Here is a 13,548-nt window from a genome sequence, read left to right as displayed (position 1 = left end):
AAACACTGCCCATTTTGGTAGAAGCATAAATTTGGTGATGTGCCCACATTTTGCTAGGTGCCATTAAAAAAAATAGCAAAATAAAATAAAAATTGCAAATGATTAGAATTTGAGAGTTCTCTAAAATACAAGTTTACATATTAGAATAAAGCCATACAATCATTGGTGCTGGCCACTTTGTAACTATAGATATCAAGGGTAAGCAGGTAAGCTAACAACTTGAGATAAACCAGGAGTAGCATGGAAACACTGTGATCTCCATTCAGTTATAGTTCTCAGAACAGATGCCTGGATTCATAATGTTTTCCCCTTGTTGTATGTCTTTGGGGCCCAGTAGATCAAGACAGCCTGACAACTGCCCTCCGCTGGTCTACATGCCTATGTTACGTATATAAAATATGCAGAGAATTCTAAATACCCCTGGTTTACTATAGTCTGGGAATAAATCCCATTGAACTCACCAAGACTTGAGTATATGGGTATATGGGATTGCAATATAAGTGTGATTTAGCAGTGCCTTTGCAGCTTTCTGAAATAATATTTTCTACATATCAGTGCCTAATACTTTATGAAGTAAATGCCAAGTAATTTTTAGTTGAAAAAGACTGACAGGAAGCAAAAGGGTATTCCATTATAGAAAGATTCTATGTTGGTGTCAAGTAATGTGAGAAATGAACTGCAGTTCCTAGTTATGATTTGAAACTGATAGGTAAGCTTTCCGCTCTCTGCATTTGGGAAACAGAATCTCTGAGCTGTGTGTGGGTGGACAGAGATTCCTCCCCCTGTTCTAAACATCAGAAGGAAAGCTGCCAGATTCCTTTCTGAACCTGAATTAATCAAGAGAAATGAGCTTTATTTATCACCAGGAGTGCGTTGCTAGGGATGATTTGTTATCCAAGGAAAATGTACTTTTTCAGTAACTAAATAATGCAATGCATATAAATATACCTTAATTCTGAATATCTTGTTTGAGCTTTGCATGGTTGTAATAACCATCTGCTGAATATAAAGAGATTCTTTCTAACAAATAGGGTATGACAGGCTCCATTAAAACACAGAGACTAAGAAACTTTACAGAAGACATGCTGTATCTTTATGCATCAAATCTATTTTTGAATCTTTGCTGGCTATACTGCATACTTTTGTAAGTACTGGTTTTAGGGCATTAAATTACGGAAGCACAGGCTATGCATACGATTGTATCACAAACTGTACAAATTATACTAAAATACTAAACCCCAGTTTGAGATTAAGCACCTTTTATCAGGCAGTATAAGAGCTCTTCTAAAATTAATTGGGTTAGACTTCAATAGACAGGATAAACCTGCTACTGTGAGAGGATATTAATGAAGTCTTGATTTAACAGTTCACTGTGCATACACACTTGTTAACTGCTTAGAATCTCAAGGTCTGGGTGAGGGCAAACTAGAAACACAACAAAATGCTTGGCCATCTAATAGGCTTTTAAGTGTTGTTTCCCCCTCTTCAATCAGAAGAATATTTCACAGACATACCACTTGATAGCCTAATGGATGCTAGCCAAAAATTCCTATTCAGCTTTCTTGTGTCTGATTTATAAGTTTACAGGTATATAAATCTTTGTGCATTACTATTTTACTCCCCTGGTGAGTCTATACTATAGGGCCCTTTGGTTTCTTTTCTCCTGCATATACTCAAAAGATTTCAGTCACATTTATCTGACTTTTCTATATCAGTGCCTTAGAGAAGTCTTACATTCTAGTAAGTTAGGGGCAAAACAGACCAGCTAGAAACGCCAGCATTGGGGTGGAGTGGGGATGTGGTGACTGCACGCTGCATGCCCTGACTCTGCCTTGATGCTGGTGTTATGTTGCACACCTGGAAACTGGTTGGCTATATTTTTGTTACTGTGCACCTAAATACCCTAAAGATGGAGCTAGTGATTAATACCCTAAAGGCACCAGACCTTGTCTGAACTTGGAAGCTAAGCAGGGTCAGCCCTTGTTAGTACTTGGATGGGAGACTGCCAGTGAATTCCAGGTGCTATAGGCTATATTTCAAAGCAAGAAACTATGAAAACCACCTCTTAAGTATTCCTTGGCTAAGAAAATCCTATTAAATTAATGGAGTGGCCATACACCACTTGAAGGTGCATTTGAGCATGCATGTATACACAGACATACAGACTTGTTACCACTAGAAGAGAAAGCAGGAGCATCCATTGCCTTTTGAAGAGCAACATATAAATTATATAACAAGAAGAAAATGTTTGATAGATAGATCTTGAAGGAAGGTACTTTTATTTTTTTAAAAAGAGTATTTGTAAGATTCAATCTAAGGTATTAAAATGGATGAGGGGGGTGTACAAGAACATGCTGCATCAGGCAGTGCTCCTATCAAGTTTACTAGCCAATTGTGTCTTTCAGTATCCTCTTTCTTTTCATTCCAATCTCATGTCTTCACTCAGCTGTTTCTAGGGTGGAGTAAGGAGCTGAAGCAGACACCAGTTTACTCTGTATCCCCTGCAGTGGTCCACAACTGCGTTTGCAGCTAAAAATGACTATGGCCTGTTACAGACTGCCAAAATAAAGCTGCTTCGGGTCTCTTTGGAGGTATGCTATTTAAATGATGCATGGGTCCTAAGAGTCCAGAGGTCGCGCCAAAGCCACACTCTATTCCTAAGCACTGGAGTGCAGCTTCTGGATTCTTAGGGTGCATACATCATTTAAACAGCATACCTCCAAAGAGACTTGAAGCAGCTTTATTTTGGCAGTCTGTAACAGGCCAATGTTATTATTTTACTTTAACTTTTATTGATGCCTTGCCTTTCTCCCAACATGGAACCTTTTATACTGCCCAATGAGAATTTGGCTTCTGAAGATGAAGCAGATTTACCACAGCTGTGCCCTCTTCCAGCTCAGTCTGACAGCCACCTGTCATGCATAGAGGCCCCCAATACATGCCCTCTTTACCCCATGACCCCTTGTTAGACTGGCTAGTTTGTGTCTGTTTTAATTACATATATTGCATTATTGGCAACCTGCCTTGTTTCTTGTAATTTTGCTTCATGGGGTGTGTTATAGCTTGCTGGTGTGATGGATCAATGGTGCATCAGGCAACTTGTGCACCTGTATGCTTGACAAAAGAAAAAAAGTATGGCAAGCAGTGCACTGGTGGCTTACCAGGCCCATTGGGCTCATGCTCCAGACTGCTTGTCTAAAGTGCCTGGACCTTCTGGCATTCTTGTATTCACATTGTTCTGTTTATGCACTTTTGCAGTACTTTTCAAGTTAGAGGGCAAAAGGGCTTTATTTTATTTCATTTTTCATCCCAGAATGAGGCTTTGTCCTGGTTTCACTCTTTCTGCCTTGTGCATTTTATAAACAAGTGAGGCTCAAAATGGGGTGAAACTGCATTTTTTTGTCAGTGTGGACAGACACCTAGTTGAACTCTTAAGTAGGTTTCCTTGCAGTCAGTCTAGTGGGACTGTCAAATATGTTTATGTTTCTAGCCTTCATCTTTAATACTGAAGGCTCAGATGTTTAGTCCAGGTTTTATTTTAGACTGAAATTGCAAATATACCTCATTGGAAATAATTTTGCCACTTTGGAATAATCAGAAAAAAATATTTTATCTTTTTGTCATCCCAGCAGGATCCTCTATCCTCTGCCTATCTCATTCCTGTACTTCTAAACCCTTGTTTAATGTCTTAGCATACTCTCTAGAGCTGTGTATTTGTTTAACATAATTCAGACAAATTTTCAAAGGCAGTGTTGCAAGATCCCTTCGCATTCAATGTAAAGTGTTAAAGAAAGCGAAATTAATTAGGTTTGAGTAGGTGGTATAAAGGTAAAATGCTGAAAGACATTATTCAGAAATAAATCTTGTAGAAATACTTGTTACTGATGTGCGTTCAAAAATATATTCATCATTGTACACAAATTATTATTTGCACTTCATCTTAGGATGTATCCATACTATAACAACTTGACACCACTTTAACAGTCATGGCTCCTATGGAAAGCTAGGATTTGTAGTTTGGTAAGGGATTTAGAACTCACTAATGAATCTCCTGAACATAGCATTAGAGTGTTTCTGCAGAAGAACTAGTTTATCATTATGCCAGTGTGTTGCCAGTGTGTATTAAATGATAAATAACTGTGGGAACTCTTTTGTAGCTATGCTTTTTGCAATCACAGTTTGTGCCAATGGAAACTTACGCAAGATATCTTTTCAATCCTCATTATGATTGTCAAGATGTTCTCTTGAATAAGTAGTGAGGTTCTTTGCTATATCTTTGTTCTCTGGATAAGGACATTTTGTCTGTCTGTTTTGCTGTGCCTCTCTCTTGACAGCAGACATACTCGTTAGGAATGTTGCAGCAACTATTCCTTTATGATAATTGATTCAATTAATGAGAATGCTTTTGAAATTAACAGAGTAGCTTATGTTTTCATATTTTCTTTATGCTTATTGTTTCTTCACTTGGCTTTATGGACTTGATCAACAGAGACTAACTGAGGTGGTGATCCTAAATGTTTATAGAGTTATTCTGCTGGATTTGAAAGAATATACTTTTGACTAAGTATAATTAGGATCACAGTGTAAATAAAGAATATATCAATAGTTAAGGCTACAATCTTATGGACATTCACCTGGCAATAGGTCCCACTGCTGTAGACATAAAATTGTATTTTCAGTTATATGAAATGCTTCATTCAATGCTTTCTTTATCATCTTTTAAAAATCAGAATGTTCCTCCGGATCTCTCCATCTGCAATTTTGTGCTGGAACAATCTTTGTCGGTGAGGGCTCTCCAGGAAATGTTGGCTAATACAGAGGAAAAAGCAGAAGGGGTGAGTTGTGATGTTTTTACCTTTTAATTAGATTGGAAGTTAATGTGTCATTCTCAACTACTGATTTTGGAATTTATTTGAAGAGTTGTAGTATTCCATGCTTTTGCTGAAATGTCAGCCTTTGGGGTAGAGCATCTCTGTGAATCTCTGTAAATCATTTAAGTTTTAATTCCAACAAATGTAAATCCTACAATAATGTGACAAAAGCTACAGGACAAACTGAAAACCAGACTAGTTTTCTCTCTGTCTCTCACCAGTCTCTTTCTATCTCAATCATGTTTATAGGCCAACAAAATGATTTCAGAACAATTTATTTTTAAAATACTTTTTTCAATATATTTTAAAAATGCAGGACATATTGGAAACCTTGGTCTTAGAAATGAGTTATGTTCATTTGATATTTGAATGCTTTCCACGTTTAGTTATGACATTCTTCTCTTTAATCTCTAAACTTTCCCTTGCATTTTGTATTTTATATATGTCTCTATAGTGTGTAATACAGAACCATGTACACTTGTCCCTTCTGATTCACAGGGGATCTGTTCTGGATCCTCCCCTGCTAATTGAAAATATTGCAGATATTCAGGCCGCATTGGTTATAATGGGGGCACTCTCCCGTGCGTGCTGCTGCATGTGCACCCCGGGCGTGCACCCCATTTTATGCCTCACCGCTTGTCGTCCACGAAGTACCAAAACCATGGATCTCAAGTCCACAAACTGGGAGGGATGCGTGAATATAATATTTTTCTCAACTGTTATTAGTTATTAAATTTTGTTTTCTCAAATATTGTCTTGGTTCCTTGATGGTGGTATTAAGTTAATTGTTCAGTGCCAGGTGTCATATTGCATAAATCTTTCCTTTTCAGTGATAAATGCGTTCTGGCAGGTTGTGCTTTTGCCTTATAATATAAGAAGTAACAATCTGCTGTTGCAATCTGCTGTCTTGAATCTCTTCTTGGGAGAAAGGAAGAATAAAAATTCAATTAGTCAATCAGTCAATACAACTGCAAGATTTAGAACAACTCTTGCACAAGCATATGCTCTTTAAGGGTCATTCTTATTCCAAATAATGTAATATAGAAGACTAAAATAGATTAAGAAACAAATAACTATATCATTGTCCCCTAAATGAAACTGACCATAGAATAATTTGCTAGTTAAAAGTAGAGAAATATGTGTCTGAAGTAGGAATGCTTTATCACTGAAAGATGTAGAAATGGTCACTAAGATTTTACATTTTTTTAATTTTAAAAATAGAATTTGCTTTGCTTTACATTATAAGTGTCCCTTAATTAATTTGTACTATATAAAACTGGTGAGAAATTGAGTGGTTGGAATTTCAGCTGCTTGAAAAAGTTTTGAGTTCTTAAATCTGTACTGATGAGAAATTATTTGAATCTGTATTGATGTGTTTGTAACTAGGTGGACCGACTATTACATACTACTGCTCTCCAAAACAAGTGCAAAGTGTCAGTTAGAATGAAAGGCTACTACTCACCTTGAAACAGAAGTAGAAAGATTAGATCATACCAATATTGTGCTGACTATACTTGTTACTAGGTCTTGATATTTCAGCCACTGGTTGATTCTAATTAATTTCAGGTAGTTTCAAAATGCCTTCTCAGCCTGGGCTTGACATACTTTTTCTCATTAGAATTCCTGCTCTGAAGAGTCTTTATCTTCAGGAAGAAATTTAAATGATTATAGTTCAATACTCCTTGTTTCTTTTTCTTTTCTTTTTTTAAAAGAACTTTCTTTACCTTGACCATAGTACTACAGCTGGATAATCCTGGTGCTAAAAATTCAAACACTGTGGAGATATTCCACATTTTCTTTCTTAAGTGATACTTTTCCCATCAAGAAAAAAATGGAAGAACTAGTGGAAAAACATGGGAGGGTACAGATTGAAAAATGTTGTCTCCCTACCCCCTGACCTACATATAAGGGCCAGTAAGAGAATGTAGAATTGGGTTTGAAAGATCTGGTAGTGGTTATATTAAGAAATGGAAGGAACAGAAATAGATATGGAAACTCATGAACTGGCTGTTCATAATGGCATTCATGATATTCAAGGATACCAAACAGTGGTAGTTGACGATTTTCATATTGTTGAAGTACTGAATCTACTCTGCATTTTAGTCTGAACTGAAAAGGAGCTATCCAAGATGCTGAAGTTTGCAAATACACAGAGAATGTTGGATAGTTCGGTTAAAGTATGAACTAAACCCAGAAAGAGTTACTATTGATGAATTACTGGTCATCTGCTCCTTCTAAACTTGGATGTCACACTTGGATACAATCAAAGAACAACAAGCTTTTAATTTTTACCTTGCATTTTATTAATCTGGGTGTTTCCATCTTGGGTGACAATCTGTGTATACAGTGCTCCTAGTAATACTCACAGGTCTGTGGAATATTACCTCTTTATAGTACTTAGATGGGAATCCCAGGTGTTGTAAGCTATATTTCAGAGCAAAGAATTGGCAAAACCACCTCTAAATATTCCATTCTTAAGGATACTCTATGAAATTCATGGAGTTGTCATAAGTCAACAAGCAATATGAGGACACATGCACGCACGCACATACACAGTTTTGCTGCTCTTCTGTTTTACTGAGTCTCAGATGAACTACCATATGACAGCACCAGTCCCATTTTTCCTTTCTTTAAATCAATATGTAGGCATCTAAATAGTTTCTGCTTAGTATCTTCTATCCAAAATATAATCAGAAAAGACTTGTATGATAGGCCTGCTGTAAACCTTGTCAGACTCAATTATATAAACATACTTTTGCATCATACACAGTTTGCCCTGTTTTCTTTCGCTATGATTTTTCTAGAAACAAAAAGAGGCTGCTTTTCAAAGTATCTTGTCAGTTAGATTCATCAGTTAAATAACAGAATCATAGAACTGAAAATATCACAATGGCCATTTAGTCCAAGTCCTTGCCATGCAAGAATACACAGCTAAAGCAATCCTGAGAGAGTCATCTATCCTCTGTTTAAAGACCCCCAATGTGGGAAAGTCTACCACCTTAATAAGCAACCCACCACTATCAGACAGCTCCTATGGTCAAGAACTTTTTTGTATGTCCAGGTGGATTCTCTTTTCATGTCATTTGAATCCATTGGTTTGTGTTTTAGTTTGCAGAGTGACGGGAAACATACTTGCTCTATCTTTTACAAGAAATCCTTTCACATATTTCAAGAAGGCTATCACATTGAACTTAATTGCCAAGCTATTTACCATTTTTGTTGCCTTCCTGTGAACATGTTCCAGCTTGAAGTCGAAGGCTTTCATGGCCGGCATCCATAGTTTTTTTTGTGGGGTTTTCAGGTTATGAGGCCATGTTCTAGAAGAGTTTATCCCTGACATTTCACCAGCAGCTGCGACTGACATCTTCAGAGAATGCTGGTCTGGATGAGAGTGGGGTATATATACTATTGGTTGAGAGGAAGCGATTTACATGTTAATCTGTGTATTGTTTTGTTGTTGAATCGCAAGGTTTCAGGGGGGTCTATTTAATCAATGATCCATTGAATGCTGGGAAACCCCCCTCACCCTGAGTGGTTTTCATTTGCATTTAAAGGAAGAAACATTGCCATTTTTGGATGTCCTGGTCATCTGCAAACCAAACCAATGTTTAGGCCACACAGTATACAGAAAACCTATACACACTGACAGATACCTACACAAGAACTCCAACCATCACCCAGGACACCCAGGACAAAAAAGAAGCACAGTAAAAAGATTGGCAGATTGGGCAAAAATGATCTGTGTACCCCACTCCCTGGAAAATGAATTGAAGCACCTGGACTGGGATCTACAGGCTAATGGTTACTCCAGCTCAGACACCAGAAGGGTTGCCAGACACAGAAAAACCCAGAGGAGTGAAGACAAACAAGCACCCAAAGGAAAGGTATTTTTACCATACATCAAATAAGTCACAGACAGAATAGGGACACTGGTGAGGAAACACAACTTCCAAATGATCTACAAACTGACCAAGAAAATCCACCAAATGCTGCACTTAGTGAATGACAGGAGAGACCCTCTCACAGCTGCAGGAGTTTACTGCATACCATGCAGCTGTGGACAAGTCTACAAAGGGACCATCAAACACAGTATCATTCACAAATCAATGAACATGGGAGACACAGCAGACTGGGTCATCCAGTAACAGAGCACATTATAAACCATCCTGGAGATAAAATGCTGTTTGAAAACACTGAAATTCTGGACCATGCAAATAACGATCAGGTCAGAAAGCACAGGGTAGCCATTGAAATCCATAAACACCTGGAAAACTTCAACAGGAAAGAAGAAACTATTAAAGTAAACAAAGTTTGACTACCAGTCCTGAAAAATATCAACATCAAGAACTATTAAATGCAAATAAAAAGGGTGAGGGGGATTTCCCAGCAGACAATGGATCATTAATTAAATAGACTCCCTGAGGCCTTACCTTTCAACAACGGAACAGTACACAGATTAACATGTAATCTGAAACAGACAGGCCAAATAAAGAGTTTCCGTCTGCTTTGGAGGCATGGAATTTAGATGATGCCTGTCCCCGACTTGGCTGGAAGCAGTTGTGAAGTTGCCATCTCTTTCAGTCCTACATCTGCTAGTGCCTTTAGTACCCTTGGATGCTATTCATCAACCCCTAGAAACATAGGGCTCATACACACAGGCCAAAACAAAGCTGCTTCGGGTCACTTTGGAAGTATGCTGTTTAAATGATGCATGTATCCTAAGAGACTGGAAACCAAAGCAAAGCCACGCTCCAGTCCTAAGGACTGGAGTGTTGCTTTGGCTCAGCTTCTGGCCTCTTAAGATGTGTGTGTCATTTAAACAGCATCCCTCCAGTGGCCCGAAGCAAGTTTATTTTGTCCTGTCTGTTCAGGCCCTTAGATTCATTTAGAGTAGCTAGGTATTCCTGTACTACCTCTACCTATTCTGGGCTTCAGCTCTCCTGTTGCATCATTTCTCGCATTTTTACCAGCTTAGGCTCTGCTTTCCTTTGGGGAAAAGATAGAGGCAAAGTATATGTTAAATAGCTTTTCCTTCTTTCTGTCCCCTGTTCATATTTTACCATCTTCTCTATACTATTTCCTTGTTCTTCTACTTGTTCTCAAGATAGCCCTAAATAGCTGGCACTTTGACAGTGATTAGCATCTTATGTGGATCAAGTGTTAACAATGTGAAGTAAACTCATTTCAGTTTCAGGTTGTAACACAACAAAATATGGAAAAATTAAAAAGAGATTGAATGCTTTGACAAGGTACTATAAAGACATAAGGAATTAATTCATTATTGATATGCCAAAAAAGAAATAAATGAGGATGTGCACAGTCCATCAGGAAAGCTTTTCTTACTCAGCCATTTCAAAAGAGAAAGTGATTTGAGCTCTCATTAATTTCAGGGAGGCTTGTGAAAGACACTATTTTAGGAGCCCTGGAGGAAACTCTCACAGGGGTCAGATTGAGGAAGAGAGTTGCTGGACTCAAATCTCTATAGCATGTTTTTGACTTGCAGAAATACTACCTGATAGCTAACTTTCCAAGATTTTGAAAAGCACGTTTAAATAAGAGTTACACCGAAAGGTATAAAACTTCTTTAAGTGTTGGCTGCCATAAATACAATTATGTACCACCTGTGGGATGTAATTCAGAGGTGTAACTTTATAAAATGTTTTTTTTTCTTTCCTGCAGTTTCCCTAGAGATCATGCTGAAGAATAGCAGCTTTTTTTTCTTCACATGCTGCTGGCGTGTTTTTCCATTTCTACAGTCTGATGGGCAAAGATCCTATAAGCTGATGCCAATATCTTGTGGAAACTCTAGGACACCATTATCCTGTTTAAGACTTCCCAAGCCAGACAGCAGGGATAAATAAATGATGTCTGCATCCCACAGTGACTGGCTGTACAAATAATAATTATTGTAATCAGATGAGGCTAGAATTGGCAACCGTAACAGTAGTTATAATTAAGAGATTCCAACTTTATAGAAGAACATACCCATTTCTAATGGCCATGAGTGTTGCCTCATTTGCCTTGTTGAAGAACATAAAATGGATTCATGTGCACACTGCCAAAAATTCATAAAACTGTTCCTAAAGTATTTGAGTCATATACTAGAAAAGCTCTAAATGTTATGATGAACCATAACAAAACTGAAGAGATAATAGTAGAAATTACCACATTAATACTACAAGAGGAAATACATAGTAACACTGGAAGTGATTTTAATTCTATCAGAATATTTGTTGAGCTAGCCCAGTTTTTTTCATGGTGGTGGTGGACTGACAATCGCCTCAGACAGAGTTCTTTAATTTTTAAAAACTTCACCAAGTAAAAATTCTTGTACTATTCAAAATTATGTTTGCAAACTAAAACTTTCTTATCATTAAAAACCATCTACTCTATTCAGTAGCCATAACCAAAACAAATGCCATACATTTCTCAAAATACTTACCAAAAGAAAAAACTCTACAGTTTTTTTTGTGGGTTTTTCAGCCTGTGTGGCCATGTTCATGGATGCTGGCCATGAAAACTTTCGACTTCACAGAAAAAACTCTGTTTCAATGAAAAATCTTTCCAAATACAAAATCATTTTTCAAACCATTGTCTCAAACAACCATTGCTTTAAGCAACCATTCTTTTAAGCAACTATCCTCTGCTACTAAATTTTTTGGAACAATGGATTTGAAAAGAGACTAATTGAGACAAGGTATTATAAAAAGGCTTTATCTATACAGTAAATGCTTAAAAGAGTAACAAACAATCTACAGTATATAACAAAATCACACAAAATCCATATATACAAAAGACACAAAATAAACCATAGTAGTAATGGCAAACATAATAATAGCAAATAGCAAATAATACAAACTACATAATATAAACAAATATAAAACAACGTAAAAGAAGGCTAAGAATAGAGTGAGCAAAAGAGGGAGAGAGGGGGAAGAGCTCAATACAAAGCTAGTCTTATTAAGGCTCAAAAGTTGATTAGAGCTGTAGGTCATCTGTGTTCTCGGTAGCTCTCCATTAACCGTGTAATGGTTATTAACCCTATAATGGATCAAGTGTAGAGCTTGTTACTATTCCAACAATTTGTTAACCTGATCATGTCAGCAGGAAATGCCAGTGATTGAATTTGGATCTATCCCCATGCAAAGAAGGCACCAACTGAATTATGATCCATTCTCACTAGTAAAACTCAGAATATAATCCATGACTGTCTTCATTGTGCTAAAACCAGATCAGATCCATGTTGCTGTGCAAATACCACAAACCCAAAGCAGCCTAATATTTTGTGTGGTATTTTCTAGCCGTGTCACTCTCAAGTTACAGCCTCCATATAATCAAGACCAGTTAGAAGATTGAATAAAACCATGAGATTAATTTGCAGAGAGGCTGAGGAGATATCTTTTATATTGGGTTGTCAAGAGTTGAAGTCAACTTAAGAGCAACAACAACAAAATATATAAAGATAATGCCACCGTGGTATAGTTCAACTCTGTAGACTAGAGACTGAATCTCTGTTTGGTCATGGAAACCAACTGGGTGAATTTGGGCAAGCAATACTCTCTCAGCCTCAAAGAAAAGCAAAGGCAAAACCTGGCTGAACAAACTGCACCAAGAAAACCCTGTGATAGATTTTCCTTAGGGTTGCTATAAGTCAGAAACAACTTGAAGGTACAGAGCAACAACAGGATGTAAGAAGATCTGAAGAATCAGCAGCCTTTGATTTGAACAGAAGGAATTGCTTCACTTCATTTTGAGTGAGGTGCCTTATGCTTAGAGTCTGACCAGGGTCTGCCCTTATAGGGAAGGAGCATGTGTTGTTATTCCTATAAGTCTTTAATAGTCCTATAGTTATACTGAAGTGCATACTTTCATTCAAAGGATCTAGCTCTAACTTACAATCACTTGGCCAAGCATTTCTTTTGAGTAGTGTCTTTTTCACCCTTTGGGGTCATTGAAACACATTGACTGACATCCTGTTAGTGCCACTAAGTGTAAGTCTGCCTTATACTTCCATATGCCTTTCTTTGAGTTGTTGCAGAGGTTAGCATTCTCTTCCATCATCTGCAACAACCAAAGCCTCTCTAGTTCTCACAGTTTTGCTGTGATAGTTCCCTCAAATGGCCATTCTGTGGCTGATGGGCAATATGAGGGATTGGAGAATCATCTGGCTATGTCCCATAATCAGATACAGATGACATCATCTATTGAGACTGCAGCAGAATTCAGCAGAAGATACCATCTATTTGCTATGCCATGGGGCATAATAAAAAGCTTCTCAGATTCCCCCCTACTTTCTACTGAGTCCTGTGAGTTGGGAGAGAGGAGCTATAACAGAGAGCCATAGCAGAGTTCTACATACCAAGCTTTTATAGTACATTGTGCAGTGTAGGATCTTGGACTACATTGGAGCAATTTAAGTAGTATTCCATTATTGGTTTCCCACAACAGTATTTCCCCCCAGAAGTTGTTTGGACATAGAGATTAATGCCATTAAAAATAATTGAGACGGCAAATATGATTATATTTTTAAATCAAGAGTATCACGTCTATTAAGAATACAATTCAGCCAAAAGCATTTTCTGATTAATTTAGGTGTAGGAAACTGTTTTGGGTCTGGGGACAATGTTTTGGCACCAGGAATCCATAAACCAGGGCTTCATGGGTTGCTAAAAGTGCT

The 13,548-nt window shown here is 37.5% G+C and overlaps 1 protein-coding gene across 4 annotated transcripts in view; it reads left to right on the top strand.

The window, feature by feature from the left end:
- Window positions 1-13,548, top strand: part of RYR2 (ryanodine receptor 2) — a 406,736-nt gene that overhangs the window by 113,992 nt on the left and 279,196 nt on the right. For all 4 annotated transcript variants that reach the window (XM_042470214.1, XM_042470205.1, XM_042470232.1 and 1 more), the window contains exon 3: window positions 4,731-4,835. In XM_042470214.1, coding sequence (XP_042326148.1) covers window positions 4,731-4,835 — 105 coding nt within the window. The remainder of the gene's footprint in view (window positions 1-4,730; window positions 4,836-13,548) is intronic.

This window comes from Sceloporus undulatus, chromosome 1, assembly GCF_019175285.1.
Source record: "Sceloporus undulatus isolate JIND9_A2432 ecotype Alabama chromosome 1, SceUnd_v1.1, whole genome shotgun sequence".
Lineage (NCBI taxonomy): Eukaryota > Metazoa > Chordata > Lepidosauria > Squamata > Phrynosomatidae > Sceloporus > Sceloporus undulatus.
This window is presented reverse-complemented; position numbering and strand designations above follow the sequence as displayed.